Below are 26486 nucleotides of genomic sequence, written 5' to 3' on the forward strand. Positions count from 1 at the left end.
TTTTTTTAGCTGTAGAGAACTTGAATTTCCTTAATGAAAAATAACTCCTGGTTAATACCCCTGGTCCCAACTGTTTCACCAGACTCAAAACTTTCATAAACTTCATTCACAAAAAATCAGTTTTTGACAGTAACCAGTCAAGACATTTCTTTTGCGTAATTTTTGTTCTAATATTTTGGTAATTCCACCTGCTGTGAGATACATTTTTTTTCTAAAAGCTGAAGTAAAAATGATTTTAAAATATAAATGAAGGATTTACTAAGGTTATTTTGATGAGGTGAAAGTCCTTTTGTTTTGATAAGATTCAGAAATTCATCTTATTAAACTCTAATTTTGCGGTTTCACATGAATAAAAATAATATCAAGATAAAGTGCCTAAGTCTTCAGATGAAGTGCTGCAGTTTTTCCTAATTATTTCTGGCTGAAAGGCTTTATTAAACCAAACTGGTTCATAAAAGTTGTTTTAATTTTTTTTTCAAATCTGCTTTTTTTCAGTGGGAAAGCTTTCCTTGTGAAACTTTTCACAATTTCCATTTTAATGGCCATCCAGGCTCTTACCATCTGCAAAAACAAACCAGAAAACAGCAGTGTATAGAAACAGAAACAGACAGGTGAAGGGTTCAATGTAAGTCCATAAATCTCTTATTATATACATTGTATTTGTTGCTAATAATACATTTTACTGGTCACAAATGATAGAACGAGGACTATTAAAGTTAAAAGGAAACTCTATTATGCAGATAAAGGGAGAAGCATCCTTTTAATATCATACTGAAGGTGTTCAATTATTGTTATTAAAATGGGCGAAGTTGTTGCTTTAAATTAATCCTGTGAGGTTACGGTCTTTCCTTAATTTCTGGCCACAGGAAAACACTGGGCCTATGCAGAGTAAGGTTCTGAAAGCCTCTTCTTTGCACCAGCACATGAGAAGGAGAGCATCAGAGGAGGCATCTCTCTGACGGTCAAGTGGTGAGTCCTTCACAGTTGCAACAGACTGACCAAATAACCTAGCAAGGAAACCCTGCCTATTCAGATGTGGTGAAACAGAGCATTTCTAGCAGTTACCCACACCTTTCTCATTAAAATAGGTGCCACCAGCCTCCATCACAAATCCAATGTTCTGATTTCATCCATGCCATTTGGCAATCAAAGCAGGTGACCAGTCATTTAAAGCTACAGTCAAAAAGTCTGTTGACAAACCTTTGGAGATGAAAATTACAAAAAATAATAATAATAAAAATCTAAATTGCACATTCTGAAATTGAATTAGTTTATACATTATGTAAAGTATGTAAATAAATGTATAGAAATAATTTTGAATTACTTGTGTCCCACTGCCTTGCTGCCTTGTCTCAGTTTCACGTCTCCTTCCATTTCTACCACATTTCCATTCCCCTCTCTGGCCATTTTCCCCCGGGGCTTTAACTATCCTGCCAGTAAGACTTCAAGAGACAATGGCTTAAGAAACATGGCTGAGCCACACGGTGGTGGTGACATAAAGCCATTTTTCCAGATTGCAGCCTGCTACTGACCTACACAGAATGGTCCCTCCTGGCTTCCTCACCCTATTTGCAGAATGTTTGCGATCGTGTTGCAGTTGGAAGGGTACAACTGTTAATTGGAAATTAGGGCATGAGGGCGGAGGCTCCTAAAACGTAATTACAAAGCACCATGCTGTGTCCCAGCACTGCCATGGGAAAGCAGCTTGTAATTTTAATTTCAGGGCTGTAATGGCTTCTCTGCCAACTGTCTCACCGCCCTCAAGCAATTGCGAAGGAGCTGCTCCCTGTACCCAGTGGAAGATGTCTGCACCGCCTGTGCCTCCTGTGGCTTCACCCAGGAGGTTTGGAGCAGCCCAGCCCTAGCCTGAGGTGCATTTTCTGCCCAAGAGCTGATACTGGATGTCTCATCACCAGCACCTCAGCCAAGCATTTTGTGCTGATTCAGCTTCACAGGACTGTGCAGTGTATTTCTGAATATGTTGTGACAGTAGGCATAAACTGGCTGCCCCAAAACTGAAACAGAGGCTTTCTTCTTTTGCCAGGATTAACTGTTTCATGCCGAGTTTAACTTTTGTACGAATAGATATTATAAATGCCTACTATTTGCATCTACATGGTACTTTGCCAGTCCCAAAGCCTGATAGGAACTGGTATTTGAGGGGTACCAATTCATATTCTTTTCTTACATGAGGTGGACTATAGTAGTACTTATAATAGCAGTGAGGGGAGGAGGAAGCATGATGAAGAAGCTCTCTAAGAAGGATGCAAGCACCCCCTTTTTGGAAAGCCCCTGCACTTTAGTTCTTCGATTAATCCACTAATTTTTTATCACCAAGTCAGCCTACACCTTCATTTTATTAATACAGACTAAGTGAAGCTTCACAACATAAGAATATTATGTTTAGAGATGCCAACATCTGCAGAGCTACAGTGAGGCTTAAATCAAACTTTTAGTGGCAAGAGTGTATGGCAGCAGCACTGTAATTATTTGGCATTTGTCTGCAGTGCCTCCCTGCCTTCAAAACACTTTTCACAGGCTGTCAACAAGTCTTTGTGTTTGTGTTTGGCTTGGCAGTGACTCTCAAAACCGGGCGAGTAAGTGAGGAGGAGCCAGTACACAAGCCCAGTCGTATGCAACTTTTCTCAGTCTTCTGTGATCTCTCATCCGATAACCTTCAAAGCCCCGCCTTTCCCTGCATTTCACTCACTGTTTGTATGTTATCACTATTGACTTAAAAGAAAGGATCTCTTCAGATTACATTAGCTGCACTACTGTTTCTAATAGCAGAACGGCTCCTATATTTACAACAGCAGAACAAAGCTGGTCTTGGGCAAGTAGATTATTCACTTAAATAAACAAATCAGATCTCAGCTTTACTTTAAACTCTCAGATTTGTCATTTCTGAATATATTCATCCACTAAAAATGAAATAATTAAAATGTTGTATCTGTATACTTTTGAAATAAAGCTATTTAATTTCAAAATTTGTTTATTCTAAAATCCAAAAAAAAAAAGAAAAAAAAAAAAAGATTGCACTGGCAGAAGGAAGCTGAAATAAATATTTTGGTTTGGGGCTGAACTAAAGCTTGTGTGAGTAGCCAAGCAAAAAGAAACCAAAAAATGTCCTGAAGAATCTATCATTTAGGTAAACAATATGAAACTTCTGGATTTTGTATGAGGTAAGCTACATATAAACACAGCCCAAAGTGGAACTCTTTTGATAACACTGAGGTTGCTGAATATCAATCCCCATTTCCAGTATTAATCCACCCTAGCACCCCACCTGTAGCAGTATTTCATACTTCAGAACAAAGCATCCTTTCCCAAAACAGGCACTGTATAGGTTCTGCATGTGATCTGTGTAATATTCTACACAAAATAATGTTTATACATAGGAGGAGGTAGCCCACTATGCTGCCTGAAGCGATCTTTCCTCTTCAGAGATATTTTGGTTTGATTGCTTCATGTTACTTACACTCCCGTTGCAATCTTGGAGTTGTATCGCCAAGAAGAGGTGGAAATGTGTGTGGAGAAGAACCCCCCCTGCTTTCTTTGAACTGGAGGACCTGTTCTTGCCAGCACCATGGTTCCCAAGTGCCCTCAAGGGTTTGGGAGTGAAGGCAGAGCGTGTCCTTTCAAGTCCACCCCTGCAAAAGGTGTGCTGGCAAACAGATCCTTTGTCCTTATTTGTCTTACCTGAACAGATGGAGACCTGTGTAAGTTTGTTTTCACCTCATTCTTCACAATATTTTTTTTTTTTCTGCAAATCTCCCTCACGCTGGGCTGCTGTTTAACCACACGCTGTCACGGAGAGGAGCAAAGCTCCCCAGCAGCCTGCTCCTGGCTGCTCCCCACCTGGCTGCCGCGTGGCCACTTCTCAGTAAGTGTGCTCTGGACTGGGCAAGGAAAAGGGGGAACCCAGGGGACTGCTCGGGGCACTGCTCTGAATTACAGCAATCACACAGAGCAGCAGCCTGAGCAGGGAGGCGGCAGTCATGACAGGGACACAGATGTCAAAGGCTGCATGCGGCCTGGGGAAGGGTGCATCGAAGGGGCTGGAGCAGAAAAAACGGGACATCTTGCTGAAACAAGAGTTTCTGCTTGAGAAAAGCTCAGGGCCAGAAGCGCTGCCCCAGGGTGAGGTCTGGATATAGTCACAGGCCGTGTCAGCAGGAGAGGAGCTCTTGTCACCTGGCTTGTGGTACGTGTCAGCTGGAAGTCAGGGGCCTGCTCTCAGGGCGGCCTCCTCAGAAAGCAGTGGATGGCAACCAGAGCTGAACAGACAGCAAACAAGGAGATAAGAAATTTTCTCTGACAGCCAGGGATAGCACTCCTCCGTGACTCAGATGGACCCTTACTTGTGCTGTGACTCAGGGCAAAGTGCAAAGTTTCAGCTTTTTGTACTCATCCTCCTGTTACTAATCCAAAGTGCATTTCTTGGAGTTGAAGCACCTGGCATAGCGATTATGAAGATGAATAGGTGCATCTGTTCCCTGTCTTCTTCCATGTATTGTACATGGGAGTATCTTAAGAAAGGCTGTAACTCCTGACAGTGTGAATTTCTGATTTTACAGGAATATTTTTCTGTCTTTGACTAACCACTGTGAGTCGCCAAGTCTCTAGCCTCCATCTGCTGACCCACACAATCCTCTCAGCTGAGAGTACACGCTGATATGGGGCAGGTTGTGAGGGTAATTTGGCTGCTAGTCACCCCAAACCATTCTACAGTAAGGACTGCAAGGACTCTTTGGGATACCCTTTTCACACCGGACTGGGTTTTTCTCTTGAACCCAGTCCTTGTTGCCTTCTTGTTTTGGTTGCCCATTCTAAAACAGCTTTGTAAAATCTTCCATTTCTAATTTCCCTAGCGTTAGCAGGATTTTATTGCTTCACACCCCTTTTATTTAAGCAACAAAGAGCGAGGGTTAGGGCACAAAACCTAGCTGTATTAATACTTCATATAGGCTTTAGATAGGAGTGTGGCAAGCATGGGTGTGCTTGCCAGGACTGGGTGTGGTAAAACTGGGGCAGCTTACCAAGGAGCAGGAAAGCCTTACAGAACTGAGGTGAAAAAATTTCTGCATGGAGAAAAAAAGAATGAAAACCTGGAAATAACAGTGCAAGCCCAAATGTGTTTCACATACCTCACATTGAGGTCGATTTTAGACAAACTGGTGATACAAAGTATGTATATATGTGTAAGTCTTTATGTAATATTTTTCCTTACCTTGTTCCCTTCTAAGAAATTGGGAGTTGGGGATGTAACCCAGGCCAACAACTGCTAATTGAGTGAATTTGCTTCTGCTGGTTTTACACTATTCTCCAGAAAAATCCTTTAAGAGACAACTCTGTCTCTGCTTGAAACACATGTGAACAGTAAAGGGCTATTTAGAGTGATCTATGATGGGTTCTCCATGGATATCTAATATAATTTCTTTTCAGCATAATAGACTCATTAGAGTAGGCTTTTGCAAAACTGTTTTTACAGAAAAACAGATGGCTCAGACAAACAGCAGCACAAGTAAAAGGATGTGCCTTAAAGCTGTCCAGGAAAGGACGTTTTGATCCAATCTTACCACATTTATCATAAGCAGTAAGGCTATTTTGAAAGATGTTCCTATAAATTCACACTCAGAAGTCACATGCAAAATTCTGTGATGCAGCCACATTTTCACTCTGATTATATAAAATAATAATAATAGTAAAAATCACTACACCATTTCACATGCAGGAAATCTGTGGAGCTAACCAGTGTGTATAAACAGGCATATGGGCCCAAATCCCTAAGTACTTAAGGAACCATCTATGTAAACAGCTCTGATGACCCTAGCAAAACCATCTGTAACCTTATCTGTGCTTTTCCAGATTTTGGCACTTAGCAATGAAAAATTTTGGACATAAAATTTAGACCTAGTCATTATTACAGAGCTGCACCCAAGTAGTTTTTTTTGTTGTTGTTGTTTTGGTTTTGTTTTTGAATCAAAATTATCTAGCAATAACAATATTTTGACAGTGGGAAAAAGTCAAGGGAAGATCCATGTGACTTGCTCCCTCTTTCTCCCTTATTAGCTATGTAGCAGTCTTTTAATTTTTTTTCTTACTTGACTTTCCACTACAGCTCTGGAGTAGCTCTTTGATAGTTCCATTCAATATCCCTCTAGCAAGATAGTTTGATTCCTGCTTCCTGACAGAGAGTAAAAACGGGTTAATTCTCTTCTCCCTTATCACAAGCTTAATTGTTTCATTCTTCTCTTAAAATTACTCATCTTCATAGCAAAGAGAAGTCCATTGAATATAAAAACATGCAAGCAAGTATTCCAGAAAACTGAATTATAAGAATTAATAATTGTACAGCTGAGATGTGTCAAAAGGGAAGATCCATTTTTTCACTGTGACCATGCTGTGTACTTCACAAAGTGTCATGCAATTATGATCCAGATTTTGCTTATCTTGCACACACTGATTTGTCCTTTTTTTTCTGGGAACCATCCCATCTTCTGTAATTCTGGATCCTTACCTCATACGGACTACGGTCCTACTCCAGAAGTAAACAGAGTTGCTGAAATCAATGGAGCTACCCACAGAGATGATATCGATTCTGAGCACATGTAGGAAAAAGTGTTTGCTCTTCAAGAATGAAATGTCAGCTTCAAAAAAATCAATAATGGATTTACAAGTGATGTCAATGGGGTCAAAACTTCACTCATAGCATTAGTTCATACAGCAAAATATGCACAATTTTAATACAGTTGCAAACTAGATTATGTTTGAATTATTGATTAGGCAGGCTACATTTTAAGACAAAATGGCAGGTGCCTGAAAAATGCATAGTGAAAGATGGAAATATTTGCAAAGGGAATTGGAAAGACCAAGACATCAACATGTTACACAAGCCCTGGCAGAAACACCAGAAATTAAATTCAGCACATTAACTTACCGATAGAAGGATTCCTTTATTTCTTCTGCTTTGGTTTGTACCAGTAAGGCTGCTTAACAATCTGTTTGTTCTCAGCACATTCTTTCTTTTGTTTTTCAGTAATATACTTGAATTAAATGCAATGTGTTTTTTGGAGGATGTTCCCCAATACTTTGTTGTTGTAGCAGACCTCATGTTCTCAAAAGCCAAATCCTGCAGATACCTATTCTTACTTGGTATCTCTTTAGCATTGCCATTGGGCACAAAGAAAATTTAAGTCTTATTTTTTTTCTTTTAGTGGCTAAGCTTTCATCATAGAACCGTAGAATCACAGAATGGTTTGGGTTGGCCTTGAAGACCACCCAGTTCCAACCCCCTGCCGTGGGCAGGGACACCTCCCACCAGACCAGGTTGCCCAAAGCCCCATCCAGCCTGGCCTTGAACACCTCCAGGGATGGGGCATCCACAGCTTCTCTGGGCAGCCTGTGCCAGGGCTTCACCACCCTCCGAGTAAAAAATGTATTCCTTATATATCTAAACCTACCCTCTTTTAGTTTAAAGCCATTACACCTTGTCCTATCACCCCACTCCCTGGCAAAGAGTCCTTCCCTGTAGGTTCCTTTTAGGCACTGGATTCATCACCCTTTTCAGATAAAACAGATTGCATTTTGCTTTCTGCTTTTGCCATGCTCTCTTGAGTAGCTGGTTGCCCTGTTGTGGCAGGGGGACATCGGACAGGGTGCTAGATAATCCTGGTCTACGCTCCCTTTTCCCATGGAATATTGGAACTGACGGTGCTTTTGATGTTCCTTCCAACCTGGGTTGTTCTATGACTGGAAACAAACTACTTTAACTGCAAGCACTTGAGGTCTGGCACCTGTGATGCTTCTGCGTGTTGGATACCCGCTTGTCTCCCTCCCTTGCCTCAGAGAAGCCTTTCCCTCCGTGACATGGGGGCTCATGGAGAGGAGCTAGGCTGGGGTCCCTGTGGCAGTGCTGGGGTCAGCAATGCCTCCTCACCTCTCCTCCTTCCCAGGAAGGGGAAGGTGGCAGCAGGGAATGGGTGCTGGGGCTGTGTCCCGCAGAGTCACCACCACCAGCCCTGACACTGCTTTGTTCTGTGCACCTTTGCCCACCTCCAGATGTTGGGTCAGCATTCAGTTAATGGCAAAGAGACTGCAAATACAGTCAGTGGTTGCTCGAGTTCCCCTTTGCATCCTCAAGGGATTGACACATCCACTGGAGCAAAAGCACGGAGCAGGACCACACTGGCTTCCTATTTGGTGAGCCTGGTTGTCCTCCTTGCGAAAGCGAGCTGTAACACACTGCAATACTGAACCACGCAGATGGTTACTTGGGTCCACATGGACCAAAAGCTCAACGGAGCAAGTTCAGTACTTTCGTGTGGATGTGAACGAGGCCCCAGGATGCAGTCAACTGAGGAACAGTACAAGCTGTTTTGATGTTATATTTGTAAATTTCTCTCACCCTTTAAATCCAGCCAACATACCCAGGTGCTCCAACATGGTGCCTCAGAAGAGAATACTCTGGGGACTCCACACTTCCCTGCTCTTGGTAGAGAACAGAATCTAAGACTCCCTTTTGAAACAATACACAGATACCATCATTTATTAGGTATAATAAGCAGAACGAAAAGAGTTACGATTTTTTTTCCTGAACAGATAACATTACATAAAGAATTGCAAGCCATTTTATACAAATTGCTTTTCCAAGTGTGTTTATTTTATTTTCATTTACTTCCGACTAGGAAATAGCTTCCTAATGCATTTGCAAGTTCTTGTCTAGCCAGTCCCTGTTGCATAGACACTCCACATTGGCCTGATACATTTCTCATGTTTATTGATCTAAGTTAGAAGTCAATCTATAAAAGTGAAAGGAATTAACTGCTTCAAAAAAAAAAAAAAAAAAAAGAAAAAGATTAAGGCCTGTGTCTTTATTAATTTTAGCTACTCAGGTTTTATTTAAAAAAATTTCCTACCTCTCATTCTTTGCAGTAAAGAACATTTGGCAAGGCTCTTTTCATAAAGTACAGATAGTTTAAAAATTGCAGATATATTACAAGATAATAATCAACTCTGTTTAAGGATTTCAGTGGGACTCCTTTTTACACACAGGAGAATTATCCCTTCCTTCGTGTAAGAGAAGAAAAAGAACATTATAAAGCCAGGGTTTGCAATGCAGAAACCAGCAGTGTTGAGTATACTTCATTGCTTGCAATATTCCCAGCTCTGAAGCACTGTGGAGCATAAGATACTGGAGTGTTTTACGAAGATTTCTCTCACTGTGAGAATCTTACTATGAGATGGTAGGGGGTATTTACACATTTTACTGTACATACTTTCCACTTTTAGAATACTTAAAACCAGCAAATTAATTTAAAAGGGCATTTTGACAAAAGTTTGATACCTAGATCCACACTGCTCCAAGTCCACTCCTGCGAGCTGAGTGCTGAGGGGAGTCATACCTCTGTTTAACTCTTTCCTGACCCTTTTATCCTGGATAAAACAACTGGAAGAGTAAAACAGAGCTTTCTAAAGCCATAGATTTTGATACAGCCGATAAAAGGGGCAGAGGCCCATGAAGAAAGCCAAACCAGGAGCCTCTTCAAACCAGGTCTGTAGGTTGCAGGGATGGCTGGCCGCAGCAATGGCACGCCAGGATTTTTAAGGGTGCTTGGATTACTAATGGTCCTTGCTTACTCTTACTGATATTCAGAAATAAAAGCTTACACTCCAAATGGATGGGTGGAAGTCAGGATGCTGGCTTTGGTACGGGGGGTTTCTCTTGCCCTTTTCTTACTGTAGCCCTATGGCTTAAGTTGAAGGAATAGAAAATTGGAAGCAAAGCCATGAAGTCCTGGCTGACTAATTTGCTACTCTGGCAGTCAGTGGATAAAGGCATTTGGCTTATTGAAAAATGTACAAAATCTTCAGGTTAAGGAAAGCTAATACACATAAAATGGGATTTCTGTGAGCCACTTTCCTTCAGAAAGATGATATATATATTTTCATTTGCTGATAATTTCTTTTCTGAATTTAATTAGAAATATAAAAGCACATAAAATTTAATTGAATCTATATGCACCCCCACTCATGGGAATGAATGAGGAAACAAAAGTTTTTTTTAAAGTTTAGACTTAATCTAAGCAACCTACATCAGATATGAAGGTCCACAAAAGAGTAAATAACTTTATTGTAAAATGCCAGTACTGTTTTTCTACATGTATTTTAAAGTTTCCAGATTTTTCTACCAGCATCTGATGACAAGATTCTGAAAAACGTAGATAGCCTGTCAGATATCTCTGGAATATGAATTCATTTTTCCTGGTGTTTATGGGGAAGAGTAAAAATATGTGGGCTTCACATTACCCAAGATTTGGTCTTCATAGTTAGGAAGGCAGCAGAAGAAGAATCCCAAGCATATTTCCATAATGGCAGTGGTCCAGCCAAAGCCGTAGGCCCAGCTGAACATATTGATTCCTGTCATTTCAATTTCACTGGAGAACTTTACTGGGTAAATGACCAAGCCCATGATGGAGAACACAGCTGAAGAAACAGGAGAAAAAAAAAAGGGGGGGATTAAACTAACACCCATCACATTGCCTGTCTCCATAATACCTGTAGCTAAATCCAACCATATTTTGGAGGATTTGCAAATAGATCCACTGCCATGACAGATTTTACATTCTTTTTCATTGAGAGTTCAAGTGCATACAGGCATAGAACTGAGTATAGAAGCAGCTGGGGGAAATACCAGTTCTAGTATGGATATTCCTGCACAAGCTAAACTTTGCTTCACATATTTTCTTACCAGCAACAAAAAGCAAGCCTCCAATCCCTCTTATGAAGTTGAACCGAAGCGTATCAATAGCAAACGCTATGATGGCCAGAGCAAAACAGATGACGAGGAGTAAAAATCCAACAAGGTATGTGGCGGCTGCAGCTCTTCCCCAAGCTGAAATCAGAAGGAAGGCAAATTAGAACAGAAAAAAAAAAAAAAAAAAAAGACTTAGTGTTTTTCTCTGGTTTATAATGAAAGGCTAATTTTAAACAACCATGGAAAGAAGGTCAGCTCTCAAGAAGAAAAGCAAGGAGCTCTCTTTCCTCTTGTAGCTGAGCATTTTAATGCCACCAGAAATCACTCGTTAAGTGCAGAGTGTGTAAGGACACCAGCTTAGACCTCTCCTACAGAATGCAATGGGACTTGCATACATGCTTCCTGTTTAGGTTTAACAATTAAGAATCAAGAAAAAAAGTGACTCTAAAGATTTAACAGTGGACACTCTACTTCACGAAAAAACGTCAATACCTCAGCAGATGCTGTAAAACCAGCAGCATTCTGCGTGGACAAGGAGATTGGATTGTCCCTGAAACTAACCAAACTCTTCCTTAAATAAAAATAACACAACACAAAACAAAACAAAAAACAGTTTGTACAAGCACTACCACTCTGGCATGCAAATGTAAAAATATGGCAATACTCCATTGAAGTCAAAATTCAGCAATTTCTGCTTTTTTATCCTTTGTTTAGCTCCGTGTCCTAAGTGGAACTAAAGATTTGGTGTCTGTTTTGTAGTGAAATTTGACCTCTACTTTTGATCCAAAATCAGAAGTGTTTTATTTTGAAAAACTTGTTCAGGATATTAATACTTTAATTTCCAAATTATGTAACTTTACGTTATAACATGTCAGACCTAAGCATATTGTGTTGGTATAACAACTGAAAAAATATTATTTATTCAATATTTTAAGTCTTGAGGCGCAATGGCTGCTCAAAGAGATCAAAGCGTCTCCTCCTTTCAGTGTAAAAGGCCTGCTTTGACATTTTAAAAATCATGTTTGTAGATAGAGTAGGCAGTTGAAGTCTGCTGGGCATTTACAGACTTCACCCCCTCGCCTACACTGTGTGTTTGCAAGGTGTTGGCTTCTAACCAAAGACGTACAGCAACAGTGCTGTAAAATTGCCACAGCCCAAACAAGCCTGGTGATAATTATAACTCATCTCAAACGTGGTGCGCGTTGTTCAGTAAAGGCCTTTTTGCATTGGAGTGCCGGCCGTCTGCTGGACAGGCACCATTAGACTGGCAAACCGGGGGGAGGACACAGTTCACCAAATAGCTTGGATTTATTATGCTTTCCCACGCAACCATCGTATATTTTGGTGACCTGCACACTCTACGGCTTGCGTGCCTGTGCAAGTAGGACCAGAAAATGACCTTCATCTCAGCTCCCTTTTCCTGCTGCTGTAGTAGCCCAAGGCTTAAAGGACGGTCACCCATACAAGAGAATTAAAGTAATAAAATGCAAAGCATCCCCAGTGTTGTGTTGGCGTGAAAGCCCTCTGGGCTCTGCCACTGCTCTGCCTCTGGCTCTTCCCCAGCCCTCTGATATGAGACTAGAAAATTGGGTCAGGATTATGGGTCAGCCTTACTTTTTACCCTTCAGCCCATCAAAACCAATTTCCCTTTCTGTTTACTTTTCACTATCCACCCCTGCTTTATGACCCTTGAACCAGTCTAACCATTGCTCTACACTTTCCATTTTATGTCACGTCCTTTTTCTTCCTTACGCCAAAGAGTTTCTGTCTCCTTTAGAGGACTTTCTAACTGTATTATTCTTCATGTAAACAGGCAGCTGCCTGAGAAAAACTGAAGGGACAGCAAAGACGTGCCTACCTGTTGCTGTCTAGCCCAGAGTTTTAGCCTAGACTGTTTTCTTAAGGAGTTACAGGAGGCACGGAGGCAGAGCATGCAATGTGGAGATGCAGGATCCAGCGTGGGAGGGGAGCACCTCAGCAGGTCTGCCGAGGCCTAGTGTGCCCGGAGGAGCCGGTGGCAGATCACCACCCCTCGGCTGGGAGCAGCGCCCACCTAGGAGCTCAGCGGGTGCCTGATGGCCGCAGCCATGTGCGTGGCACCGTGCCCATGCCGCCATCTCCATCCTCCTCTGGGCTCGCCCAGGTGTTTCTCTCGAAGTAGTGTTACAAGTATGGTGACTGTGTGAAAGCAGGTTGGGCGTACGCCCAGCCTGCAGGGCACTGGATGCATGGCAAGAAGAGACATGCTTGCTGCAGGATGCTTACATCTTTAGGACGTGTTGCTTAATCACCTAACAGCCGATTTTGTGACACTCGCTTCTAAAAAGGGAAAAAAATGTAGCTCAAAGTTGGAAGAAAACCAATGCGCAGCTGCAGTACAGCAATAGGTTTCCATGGCAGAGCCACCATGGGTTTTTTTTGAGGAAGAGTACTCTGACTTCACCACCTGTCCTTCACAAAAAGTAGTTTCCAGGAGCCTAAGACGACAGCGTATAAACAACTTATATTTCTGGGGTAAAAGATTATGTGGGGATAACTGCAAATGTTTCTGTACCTGAGGTATTTATTTTTCCTTGTGCCAGAAGAACAGAGTAGCTTAGTGTCTTTACAAATATGACTAGTACTTACAATTCCTCATAAATGCCAGAATTAGAAGAATTAAATAGGTCAGAAAACAGAGGGAGAATGTATAACTTCAGCCATTACAACTGCAAATGTCTTCTGCACCTCTAGAGCAGATTCTCAAAGGCTTGGCACAAATACAGAGTCCCTGTGATGTTGAGCAGCAACGCCCTTCCCACGGGCTCTTTTCTCCACAGGCTGCGAAACACTTTGTTGAAAGTACCATTTCAGAATAGGTGTTTTATTAGGAAACACTTTCGAATGGTTTTAGGAAATTATTTAGTTGCAACCAAGTGGCTAAGCTGATCCCAAATATTTTCTTATTTTTTTTTTATTCTTTTTTTCTTTAGCATAAAGCAAATGTTATAGCATAAATACTTTTTTTTTTTCTAATTGCAAAGTTATTTTTGTAAAAATGAAAAAATGAATGCAGTACAAAGAATGTAACGCCAAGGTTAGTGCAACACCAATTCAACAAACACTTGACTCTAGAGAGAGGCAGCTGGAAGTTCTCCCATCCTAAAATGAGAAATAGGGACGGAGGGAGCAGCAGCTTACAGGACATCAAGCTGAGTCTGTAAAAATACACAGCAATCTGTGAGATCTGTTTTCTCAGTCCCTGCACATGGCAGTGATGTTTTGGCTGTTTAATAGTTAAAATCTGCTTGTTAGAAAAGAAATGTGTGTTTATGCAGGAGTGTCCTGGAATACCAGCAGGATCCTGTAACACTGCATGTCAGTCTTTCTTCTCCCTTTTCACCTCTTCTGTCAGCTGAAAAAAAGCCAATCAACAAACACTATGATAGGCTTTGCAGGAAGCTACACACCACCCTCCCTTCAACTCCTTTTTGCCGGCAATTTTCTGAGCAACTTTATCTTACAGCAAAAACCTTACAGCAAGACCTTGCTATCTCACGCAGGCAAAACGAACCCCCCATTTTCATGCCTATCTCAAGCAGAGCAAAGACTGCTTCTATTTACAGTGTCTTGTGCAGAAGTCAGCGATGACTTGTGAGAGCCCAGACTACCCGCTGTGATTGCAGCCATATGGGACTACTGGAAAGTGAAAATAAGTGCCTGCCTTCTGAAACCCACTGCCATGTGAGGAGACCTAGAACTAATTTAGAGAACAGAAAAAAATCTACCCATACCCGTGCAGAGCTCGCTGTAGCTTCTGAGCAAGGTAATTAGCTGAGAGCGTACAATGATAACAGCTTTATTACTGTGCTATTAAAGCTAAGTTAGTTTGGAGGTAGCATGACTACCTCTTGTATTGCTCCATCTGAACGTATTATGAATATCCTCTTGCTGACTGCAGCCATATGGTAGCTGATAGGCTTTGTTAGAAACCGAGGACTAAGAATGTCTCCGATTTCCTGCCTTCCTGATTTCACTCCCTCATGCATTCTCCAGTTTGCAAAAGCATAAGCACTGCTTGTGCTTCGCACGTAAGGAGACAAACTTCCTTGCACAGCAGTACGCCGAGTCACTGGTGTTTGTGGTTCAAAACACAGAAAACATTCACAGTGATGTTCTCATGTCTTTCTTGCTGTGGTACCCCCAAACCACACGAACTCCGGCGTGTCTCTGAGTCATACTTTCTGAAAGGAACACCAGAGAGCTCAGGAGTACTTCTGGTCTAATCCATAAAAATATGCTTCATCATTTTTTCCTCCTGTCTTGAAGCTGACACACAACTAGCACTGGAAAGAAAAATAAATGGTTGTTGTCAGCTCACAAACATCAGCAAATTATCTATGCATTCTCAGCAGCTGATCATTTTATCACATCAGCCACTGCAGCAAACGTGCAGCAATTTTAAGGAGAGTTTCAATACAGAAAGGGGGAAAATGCAGAACTGTCTTGGAAAGACAATAACATTTACTTTGTTATCCCTCATACCAACAAGGGAGACAAACACAAATCCTGCTGTTCTAGCTCCAGTCTTACATAGCAATTCTTACAAGAGCCGAAATCTGCCTTGGTGGTGATTCATCTCTGTGTTGTACGCAATGAGAATGTTTCTAGACTGAGTTTGCAGAGCTCAACCTGTTTTATGACTCTCTGATTAAAGGGAAAGAGCATTATTTTGGAAACAAAGCTGAACTCACTCAGATTTCTCAACCTGACGTTCTTCATCAGGGTGTGGCACGCTCTGCAGAGCACACAATTCGCTATGAAAAGGAACTGCTTTAGCCAGGTTTTATCCATTTCATTTTGTTTTGTTCTCATTGAGAAAATTTCCATGTGAAAGCAAAAATGTCTGTAGAAAAACATGTCTGCAGCTTTGAATTTGTGCATGCGTTTACGGTAAGACTCCTTGATTTGTTTCCTTTGGAAAGAAATTAAGTTGAAGCTGTTTTTCCTAGTTTATATCTCCTTAGCTTGAATTTTAAGTGGACCCATCAAACTCATTAACCCTAAGCTTAATTTATCAGCTCAAAGGTTACAAACTGTTGGTGTATACATAAGCCACTGATAGCCAGGACTCCAGGTAAGTTGTATGGTCAGAATTTCCTTTTAACACTGGACAGGGCAAAATCTTGTCTTCTGAAAATCATGACCCTCTAACAACCAAACTACAAGAAATTTCTGTGATCTTTTGGAAAACAAGGGAACATTAAAATCTCTGCAAGTGTTTGCTGATCACAGAGCTGTCTTTGAAATACCTGACTTCATTTATTCGTATGCAGATGAAATAAATCAGGAACAAAAAGCAGCTTCTTATGAATAAACAGTATATGCAGACTGAAAGCTATTGACTGAAAATCATTTATCAGAAAGGCAATAAAAATGAAGAAAAACACATATTAGTCATAGCTAATTTATGAACAGAATAAAATGGGAAAAAAAAATCAAAGGCATGATTGGATGTGTATTATTCTCTGAGCTTCTATCCTCCAGTGCTCTTCATTGCATCTGGATTGTTCTAAAAACATCTATGTTTTCTGAATATATTTTCCTTGGGAAGTTGATGCTGCTTGCTTATCTGGTCTTTGTGTGAGTTTATAGAATTTGAACTGGAATAAAAAATACACATTTTTGGTTCTTTTTGGCATCCTTTTTGGTGACTCTGTTCTCTTTCCCTTAGCATTACTTCAAAATTCATTGGCAGTCAATATGGGTTTCTCATTTAATAACAGAGGATTACCTCATAACATGCAGGCCATTTTTATGTGAGCAGGAACCAGTTTTTAGCTTGTCACTACTAAAGAGACAACCATTGTGGCAGAGAACAACCTACTTAGGTTCACACTAAGTAATGGCATTCTAAAGTTTCTCCATGGTTAGTAGCAGGTCCCATATAAATGGGAAAGAATTACAACTTCCAATTACCCCATAATAATGTCTTTAAATGACAACAGTAATGAAAAGAACCTTTATGCATAGACCATCTATGAGTAAAACACAATATACATTAGCAGAAGGCAGTGTCTAGCCTTAGTGCTAAGATGATAGTTCATTTCAGCTTGGTGGACTTTAACTCATTTAAAGCAAATTACTATGAACTCCCAACCACTGACTTTAGTTGTGAACCTATACAGGCAACACGTGCATCCAAGGCTTTACATACTTCTGAAAACCTCTTCTCTTACTGAGGAAAGCAACCCAACCTGGGAGCTATCCTGACTTGAATTTTGAGGGGAGGAGCAGTTACGTTTTGAGGGAGTGGTTCAAATTCATCTCACCAAAAGCCCAGACATGTATAAGCTTGACTTAGAAGATGGCTTCTGCAAATCCTGTATTAATGAGGGCTTCTCCTTGATGCTTACTTAGCACTAGGGAGTCAGAAGTGGCAGAGCGTGTAGAGCCATCATCAAAGGGATCACCAAGGGAGTAAGTTAGCTATTAAAAATAATGTGTGCACTGTGCCTCAGAATTAAAGGTTTGACCACGAGAGAATTAGGGAATATCCCTAGCTCGCATTATCTTCAGAAGCAGTCGCATATGCTGCAAACATTTTGGGATCAAAATTTAGTTTTGTTGTAATACTACAACATTTTTCCTCCTATTTTTTCCTATTCATTTTATGCTAAAAGAGGATGACTTAAACTTGAATGGGTGTATAGGGGTGGGCAAGGTCAGATGAATAGTACAAGTAAGGTATTGATAAATCAGTATGTATACATAAACTCAGTTAATCACACAGTGGCAAGATGTACCTGCTTCTTAACTAATCCTGAGCTAAAAATGGGTTAAAATATATAATGTGAGTTAAACAGAATAAACTTCCACGACAACACAGGCTATGAACTACGACTTGTAATTGAAACAGCAGAGTGGAACCTTTCCAAAAAGCTCCTTTTAAGTTTGATTTTCCTAGGGCCATCTGAGGCTGAAGAATACTGAATTTACATCTCATTTCCATATGCACCAAGTATTGTTCTCCTTACTCTTGACCTGCATTTTTCATGCTGTGAGCAAACTGTGTTCTGAAACCTTGCTGCAAGTAGCCTTTTGCACTAGGGAGTTTCTCTCCAATAGAGAACAGCTATAAATCTGGATCTAATTTCCTGTTAGAAGCAAAAATTTATCATTTGAAAAAAAAAAATACACATAAACAGATAGTACTTTGTGTTCATAAAATATCTTGCAAGCCTTATTTACTCTTCTTGTGAATGAAAATGACATCTTTGACAATACATCTTAAAATTCTTCAGCATTTCCTGCTTGCTGCTGGTAGGGTTGTTAATGAACAATGGGAACTACACAGAGACATCCTATTTTGGGGTACAGATTTAAGCATATTGTGAATATTCAACATAATTTGTGACATTATATTTGTTCCATTGCAGATTACTACTCCAGCAGAGCTGTTTATGAGTTGAAGTGCTGTTTAGCACCAATAGGAAGACAGAAGCCTTTGGGACCTAGTCAGAAACATCTGACACAGATGTAAACACTTCACAAACTAATTTGAGTTCCCGGGAATTTTTGATTGATGAGAGATCTTGTAATAGTGCTTGACAAAGAAACATAGCATTAAAAATTTGCTGACTCGCCATGTTCAGAGCTGCTCAGAACAATACAACCTGTCAGTGAGAAGTAATATGGAAATGTAAAAATAATAGATAATAGTATTCTGAGAGGTTTGTTTCTTTCCCTGAATAAGTGTTTTCTTGCTTAAGTAATCTGGTTGTTTAACCCTACTGTGGAATTCAAAATCAGCCTTGCGGACCTTATCACCATTTAGACTAGGGAGAGAGTACTATAGTCCTGTTGTATCAGATTACCTCAATAAGATAGAGGAAGATATGAGGTGAAGAGAAATGAGAATATAGCCACAAGTTTCCATAATTTTTCAGCAGAGGTGCCTCCTGTGTGTGTGAGTGAATGGTATGCACTCAAGGACTTCAGATCCTGAGAATTCAAAGCACTGAGGATCTTTGCAACGTCCTTGACACCAGCAGTTCATATCCTCACAGGGAGATGAGAACTCTTCACATGAATGATATTTTTCCATGCGATTTAACTGTAATTGTTGAAAGGGAGGTTGGATGATAAACAGTGGGATGCCATCTGCAATTGCTCTCTGTGGAGTTAATTGCTGAATAACATAACTATTATTTAGAAAAGAGTCTGATTAAATGAATCTGCCACTAAACATAAAAAAGGACAAACCCTAAAATTACAAGGGAAAGCATATTTGCAATTGCAGATGAGGAATGAAAATTGCCATGCTAATTAAATGCTCTGGGCTTGTATCTCTTCTCTTATACCTCTAAGGTAGCAATGGAGTCTCTCCTACAAACTGGGAAAAAAAAAAATCATTCTCTCTTGCATTAGAGTTCCTTAAATATATTGCTGTTGTGATATTTTCATTAATATAGTTTAATACATGCAATTAAGCCTGTATTTTGTAGTATTCTAAATTTCGAAGAACTATTGAATATTCTAAGTTATTAAGTAACTAATCTTGTCATCCTATTTCTCACTGGTTAGTCCTCAGTAACGTTACACTTTTGAGAGACTGATGACTTAGGAGATGATGTGCTACCCTACACACTATCATTAACACTACTGGCAATTACTGTATATAAATGTAATTGTTTCAGGTTTTGATGCAACAGGAACAGCAAAAAGGTTTTGTTTTCAGTTCACCCTGTATCAAAGGAGTCAGTGTTTTGCCTTGTAATTCAGGTAAGGCAAGGAGCATGGATCTGGCTCCATTCTGAGCTCCCACACAGCCTTCCTTGGACTCATCAGAAGCCTCCTCAGCCTTTGTTTCCAATATTTAGGGACACATTTCCAAATCTACCTGAATATCACCATCATCTGGAAAAGTTTAGGTGCAGAACATTGGCTTCAGGGAAAGCCTACAAGAATGGCCCTGTGACTTGAGCCAGGCCCTCCTTCAAAGCACAATTACACGCTTGCTCCATTTCTCTTCCTACGTGCACACACCCTCGTACGCCAAGGAGCAGTCGGGACAGGCTGCTTCTGCTCCCAGGCCCTGCTGAAGGGGACTGTCTCCCAGTCCAGCCCTTTGGAAATATCCCCGTGTTGTTCTGGTCAGGGCGCTTGCCTGAGGCAAGAGAAGGCTTTCCCATGCCAGACTGTCAGAGTGATTGGAACGTGGGGGAAGGCTAAACAATTTCATGTAGGCAGTGTGGCAGTGGGAAAATGAGGTGTCTAGTCTGCCCTGTGCCCTAGGTGTGATGAGTCACTGGTCTGGCTGGAGAAGGCAATTTTCCAGAAGGAGATGTGGAGCCAGGCCATGTACATTTGTTGTATCACTACCTGGGGAGGGAGGAGGCAAGTGGAAAGTGATTCCCATTCATGCATGCTGCCTCCATAATAATAAATGGGGCTCCATCATTGCAAAAGGTTCCCTGGAACCACAGTTCAACACAGAAAAAAAAAAAAAAAGAAAGGGGGGGGAAGAAAATTTACTCACCAATGGGGTTCTTAGGAGACTAAAGTAGAATATTTATTTTCCTGACAGGCTATTGCCTTTTGCAGCATTCCCTTTGTTTACTTATGCTTTGACAAACTCATCTGCTGTCATTCTTGAACTAATGTTTTTTTCCATTATAATCATACTACACTAGCCATCCTATCCTGTAGTATTGAACTAACATTCACCGTCCAAAATAATACTGGAATGGGATAGAACATAGTGACCCACTACATGGGAAGACAAGATGGAGAAATGTGTCCTCTCCAGATGGCAAAATCATTCATCCCTCCACTAATCTCCACAGGCAATGCACTCTCTGGACATCCTAGGAAAAGGCTGGATTTGACTACTATGATGTGAAAATAACTGATGATCTGGATTCCGTCATGTGAAAATGCCTTTTCCTGACTTTTTTTTCCCAAGATTTCTGTTTGCACCATGCAAATGGCCCAACAACTTCAACCTAGATTTAAAGGCTTAAGCTTACAGTTATTTTGATGGCAGCATCTGCACATGGAAGGGCTGCAGGGCCAGGTGGAACATAAGCTGGTACAAGTACCCCTGAGTTATTCATCTTATTGTGTATTGAAACTAATCAAATAAAATCAGGTATTCCTCCCAGCGAAGAATACACATTTAAACATCTTCAGAGCCTGCAATGGAATAAATCACACACTGAAAAATTGTCTCAGGTCTGAGACACACCTTGTTCAGGAGAGGTTATACAGCCAAAAAATCCAGAAAAACAAAGGAGTACCATGCCAGCTTCTTGAAGGGATTTAACCTCTGTGTTTTCATTGCAAGCTCAGCCATGTCCCCGCTAGATACTTTCCATACTGTGCTCATTATCCACCTCTTAAGTATTTGTCTCTGTCTTTGTAATGGTTCAGTCACGCTATGAGCTTGAAACCTGTACTTGTTCCAAATAGCAGAAAATTGTAGAGCTACAGTTTGCATTTCTCAGTCCCTCATCTTAAACTCCATTCATTTCTAATGTGTCTTAAGGCGCTATATATTTTTCCCTATAAAGTTCTATTTGTTTGAGCTAGATGTGCTTGAAAAAATTAAGACTTTTGGTAACGTCTGTATTAGTGTCATATGGTTAAAACTGAAGATCTGAACTCTTGGAGAAGTTAATAGAGTACATAAACTCCTCACATTCTCACTTTCCATGGTCTTCATACACTTCCAAAAGACCAGCAGAGATGCTAGGTGAATTACAAACATTGCAGGTGGAGAACGTGATCTGAATTTGCAGACTATATTGAACAACTTGCAAGATCTTTATAGTTGGATCTATTTATAATAGGATGAAGATGTCTGAAATGGATTAAGACATCTACACTGTCCAAGCCACGTTGAGCATATTCACTGGCAGCCTCTGGGGTAGATGTACATATTACATATGTCAGTGAAACTAGCCCCAAAGACTGAATTTCAGAACCTACCCAGCCTGGGGAGCTGAGAATAAAGCCCAGAGGAAAGGAAATAGGAACTGTGGAATAGAAGGGGGGAAGAAAGAAGTAATCTCTGGAAAAATGTAAAATGTTTCTGTCCTTTCTATTTACACCATGTCTTTTGTCTCTGCACCCAGGAAGGCATGTAATTACACTCTGTTCATCAAGCATGGTTTATAGCTTGGCACAAGACACTGAATGCTTTTTTTCTGTGACCTTGCTGGAGCAGTATGGATAAACATAATCCCAAAATTATTAAAAACCTATGTTCCAGCACTGGGGCAGGTAAAATCAGACTGAATGCAAGACTTGGATGCTTGCAATTGAGATGCTGTCACAGGGCTTGCCTTTTGGGTGGAAATCATGATACCAGCATCAGGCACCTGCACCCTGCATGAGGAAAGACAGGAGCCCCAAAAGAGACATCCCAAGGCCACACCTACTGAGCAAGAATGGAATGATAGAAGTACAGAGGACAGGGCTGGATCTGAACACATCCCATCTCTGGATTCATGGTACCTGAAGGAAATCTGACTAGAAAGCACCTCCATCTCCTCAGGGCTGAGAGCTGAAACCAGTCCTCAGACAGACTGCTCATTTGCTCTTCCAAAAAAAACAGACTGCAATCCCTCCTTCCTCTTCTGTGTTTCATACAAAATGGTGTTTCCTGCTGCCTCCATTGCTGGCCACCTCTAGGTAACACCTGAACTGTCAGCAGGCTTGCCTGGAAAGGGAGGGACCTGGGTCCAGATCAGGCTGGGGGCTCAGCCCGCATCTTCCTGTAATAGGTCCTGGTTCTGGTCCTGGTCCCCAGGCAGTGGGTAGGAAAATCACAAAACCAGAAGGACAAAGAGCAAGGAGGACCACAGCTCTGCTGCACAGTGCTGCAGACACCTTGCTTGCATTACGGGACAGTGGGTATCTCATCCACAGGGCTGGAAAAGAGCAGGAGAGTGACATGACTTTGCACCCCTGTAATGGCCCAGATTTACACTGCTATGGATTAATCTTGCAAAGGCAAAAGTCTGGCAGCAAAATCCACCGTCACTTGGCTTATGCACGTATTTGTTACATTCTGCTTTTACATATTGTCCCATTGACTAAATGACTATTGTCTCAGACATATCCTCCTTTTCCATATGGGAATTTTGTCCAGGAGATTTGCTCAGGCTTTCTGTGTATTTAGTAAATTTGCGGAATTTAATTGTTAGATATAAGCCCACTGAGAGAGTACTGTAGTCATGCAGCATGCGAACAGCATTTCTAATGCTTTCAACGGTGTCAGATGACTCTCCAATGCATGTTCTGAAGAATATGTATGTACTAATGCCAACATGCTAGAAATGTGGCACTTACTGAGGATGTAATTGAAGGTAACACCATATGTTGTGGGATAATCCAAATAGAGGAGGATGACCTCCCTGGTTTGTCTGTAGATCCTTCCCAGTGGGAAAGTGCGCATACAACTGCAGGATTTAAGCATGCAAGAGAGAGGCAGGGTAAGGAAGGAAGTGAAATGCCAAACAAGCACGGAGGACCTGGAAGCATTTGTATCATCAAGAGAAACATGGTGAAACCTCTGAAAATTTTCTATCCAGGTAAAACTGGCATTCATGACACAGACGGTGCCTAACTGGAGATCAGGAGGAGGGCTCACTTTTCATTGAAACTCAGGACTGGGAAGCCCTTTGCTAACTCTAACCAAGGAAGGCCAGGCCTTTCTCACCTCCCCTCTACCCACAGTATGCACACATACTTGCAGCTGAGCATCACGACCTCTGTCCTGCCCTCCAAAGCCACGTGTTAGAGGCAGCAAGTTGGCTTGATCTGTGCCCAGCCAATTATCTGACACCGGAGCTCTGAGAGCAGGACTGGGCATGTGGCTGAATGGAGCTGGCCTTGTCTCACAGCCCTGCACTCACATGGGCCTGCTACAGTTAACTCTTTACAGATGAATTTTGAGCACAGGAGGTAGAATTTGACCTTAGATGACAAAAGTTTCAGGAATAATTTTGAAAAGCTGTAATAAATGACCTCTGAGACTGCTTCTGCAAGCACGCCTTTTCAACTATTCTGAACATTAGAGAAAACGTTCTGTAAAATTTGAGTGAGCATCAGCATAAATCACAAGAAAGCTTGAACCTTCTGGCTCAGGCTAACAGTCCATCACTCCCAATAACTCGCTTCAGACTGTGGCCCATACCAGATATACAGAAAAAAATCTAAGAAACAGCACACATTTACAGTGATCCTTCTCTTGGCCTACTCTCCCTGAGTCCGTGGTTTAAACCTCTTCAAGCTGCGTCAGCTTGTTCAATAGCATACTTAAGCAAAATTCAACACAAACATAAATGCTTTCTTCTCTTAAAGCTTTCCTTCATAATCACACGAAGACTCCTTCACACGACTCACCTACTGGAGCAGCATTCTGCAGTCTGACACTCCCTGGGGATATCTTTGTATCTCACATTTTTACCTCCCCACTTCTTAGTGGCACTGAGGGTTGGCTTATCACACTCATTCCAGGCTTACCCCCACAACTTGCTGCTTGGACACTTGATCAACAGCAGCTTTTAAGTTCTGGAAAGCTGTGATTAGTGAGAAAAGGTTACCAGCTTCTTCTAAAAGAGGTAAAAAAGTCTTAAATGCTGTGATATTTTCTGCACTGGTGCATTATCACTTGAGGCTTTTTCTTTGTACTATGCAAGCCTTTTCCTAAAGCACCCAGGTTTCTTTTTGCACAGGGTTGAGGAGATCTTCATCCTGTTACTCAAAAACTTTGATGTATTTCGGTGTCGGTCCCTATCTCCCATAGCTTCTTATATGAAGGTCAGATATACGGAGATGCAGTGAGGAGAGCTGAGGGAAGAAGAGCTCGGAGAGGTGACCCACTGCTTCAGAGCCCTCCCCATCGCCCTTGCCGATGCTTACCGTAACCCATGAGGGACTCGCACCTCCATTCCCCACCCTCGAAAGCCCTCCTGCAGCTCTCCCATAGCGACGCTTGGTGCACGTAGGGCATGGTCTGCGACTCCAGCCAGCCCCTGCCCGCCAGCGCGATGATGCCGAAGATGACGCCGATGCCCAGGAGCAGGGGTAGGATCCATCTGCACCGCGTGTAGTCGAGGCCGTACTTCACCATCGTGCAGGGCCGCAGGAGGCTGGCGGGGCGAGGAGAGGTGTCTCTGCTACCAACCCAGCTGAGCTAAGTGAGCACCCGTACCTGCCAGCCGGTCTGCAGGTGTCTGAGAAAAGCTTTTTAATCGGGACACACACGGGAGGGAGGGAAGGAGGGAGAGAGGCAGCTCCTCCTAAATTCAAATGAGTAAGAGCCTCCGGAGCAATAACCAGTCTGGCTGGGGAGAGGCTGCCAGGCTGGGTTTGTCAGTGGGATCCTCTCTGCTCTGCTGACTCGGTAACAAAGAGGGTGATGTTTACCCTCGGCATTTAACGCTTTCCTTCCTGCCACTCCCCAGCGAAAGGAGCAATTCACAGCCGTGCTTGCCGCTTCGCGTCTCCCCTGGGATTTGCATTGGGGCAGGTAAATGCAGGAGGCAGCGCGGGCAGCTGTTTGCTTCGGAGGGTGGTGGATGCTTCTGAAACTTGCCACCTGCAGGTTGAAAGATGCCTTTCTTGGACTCCGTTTAAAAAGGAAATGATACCCTATCTTTGGCAATCAAAGGAAAAAAAATGATCTAGCTGCTATTAAGCTAACACATAGCTGCAGGAAAAAAAAAAAAAGAGTTTATCATTAAAAAGATAGTATAGTCAGGTTATAGCCTCTGTGAGAGAACAAAAACTAGGCTTTGGTTTGACTGTGCCTTGTGAAGTCTCCCTACATGTGGATCTGGCTGTGCATACACAGCTCAGGGCCTGCCACAGCCTGCCTGCGATGTGCTGCGAGCATGATGCAGAAGAGACAAACCACGGCCTCCTGGCTGCGGGTTGATCTGTCAGCCAGCTCGAAAACAAACCAGCCATGCTCGTAGGGCTCTCCCTTTGAACTAACGTGTGCCTCAACCTGGTATTTCAGTTGTCTGTATGACTGGAATCAGCTGCACCACTTGCAGATTGAAGTTGTTTTCTGTGAAACATTGTGAAGCCCACAGGATGCTAAGCATCCAAAAACCACTATGGTGGATTTTGTCTTCCAGGTCTGCATCCAAGCCTGGACCTGATGTACTCACAGAGACTTGCAACTGTACTACAGTTTTCATGGTGAAATATGACACCTATACTGAATGGCAAACTCTGCAGTATTTTGCCAAATTAATATTCATAAACCCATAATATAACTCATATAAAACAAATTCATGATTTACATTGAATTAATACACTGTACAGGAGTGTGCACCAAGAGGTCTTGAGCTCATGTAGACCCAAACTGGAACATCCACACCAGCAAGCTGCAGCACAGTGAAGAGGCATTAGCTCCATCATGAGAGCAATTTGTACGGGTTAATGTGACACCGTGCCTTACTTCTAAGCGGAGATTACTTGTTAGCCTGGTGGTAGATTAGCAGTGGTGTAGCTGCTTGGCCCCTCACTCTCCAGCTGGTGCAATTCTGGCTAGCTGAAGCCTTCTGGCAGCAACTCTCCTGTAGTATGGTCATGGCCAATTTTCTTGAGGTCGTGAGAGGTTCATCAACAGTACTCAACAGACATCTGCTAGAGCAGGACACGTCTTTACAGACTCGGCCTTGGAATTTGAGCATCACTTAGAGCAAAGCCAACCAACAACATATCTCAG

General features: G+C 41.9%; 1 protein-coding gene and 1 long non-coding RNA gene across 2 annotated transcripts; one reads left to right on the forward strand and one right to left on the reverse strand.

The window, feature by feature from the left end:
- On the forward strand, positions 1-8887 carry LOC310897282. Its single transcript, XR_014582182.1, has 2 exons — positions 1-625; positions 867-8887. It is a non-coding gene; the product is annotated as an uncharacterized lncRNA (long non-coding RNA).
- Positions 8520-25014, reverse strand: LOC310897281 (p53 apoptosis effector related to PMP-22-like). The gene is made up of 3 exons (XM_083830715.1): positions 24668-25014; positions 10751-10894; positions 8520-10485 (listed from the first exon to the last, which is right to left on the reverse strand). Exons 1-3 carry the CDS (start codon positions 24876-24878, stop codon positions 10271-10273), a joined length of 570 nt encoding a protein of 189 aa, XP_083686841.1. The 5' UTR covers positions 24879-25014; the 3' UTR covers positions 8520-10270.
- Between the last annotated feature and the right edge of the window lie 1472 nt (positions 25015-26486).

This window comes from Anser anser (genome assembly GCF_964211835.1).
Source record: "Anser anser genome assembly, chromosome: 3".
NCBI lineage: Eukaryota > Metazoa > Chordata > Aves > Anseriformes > Anatidae > Anser > Anser anser.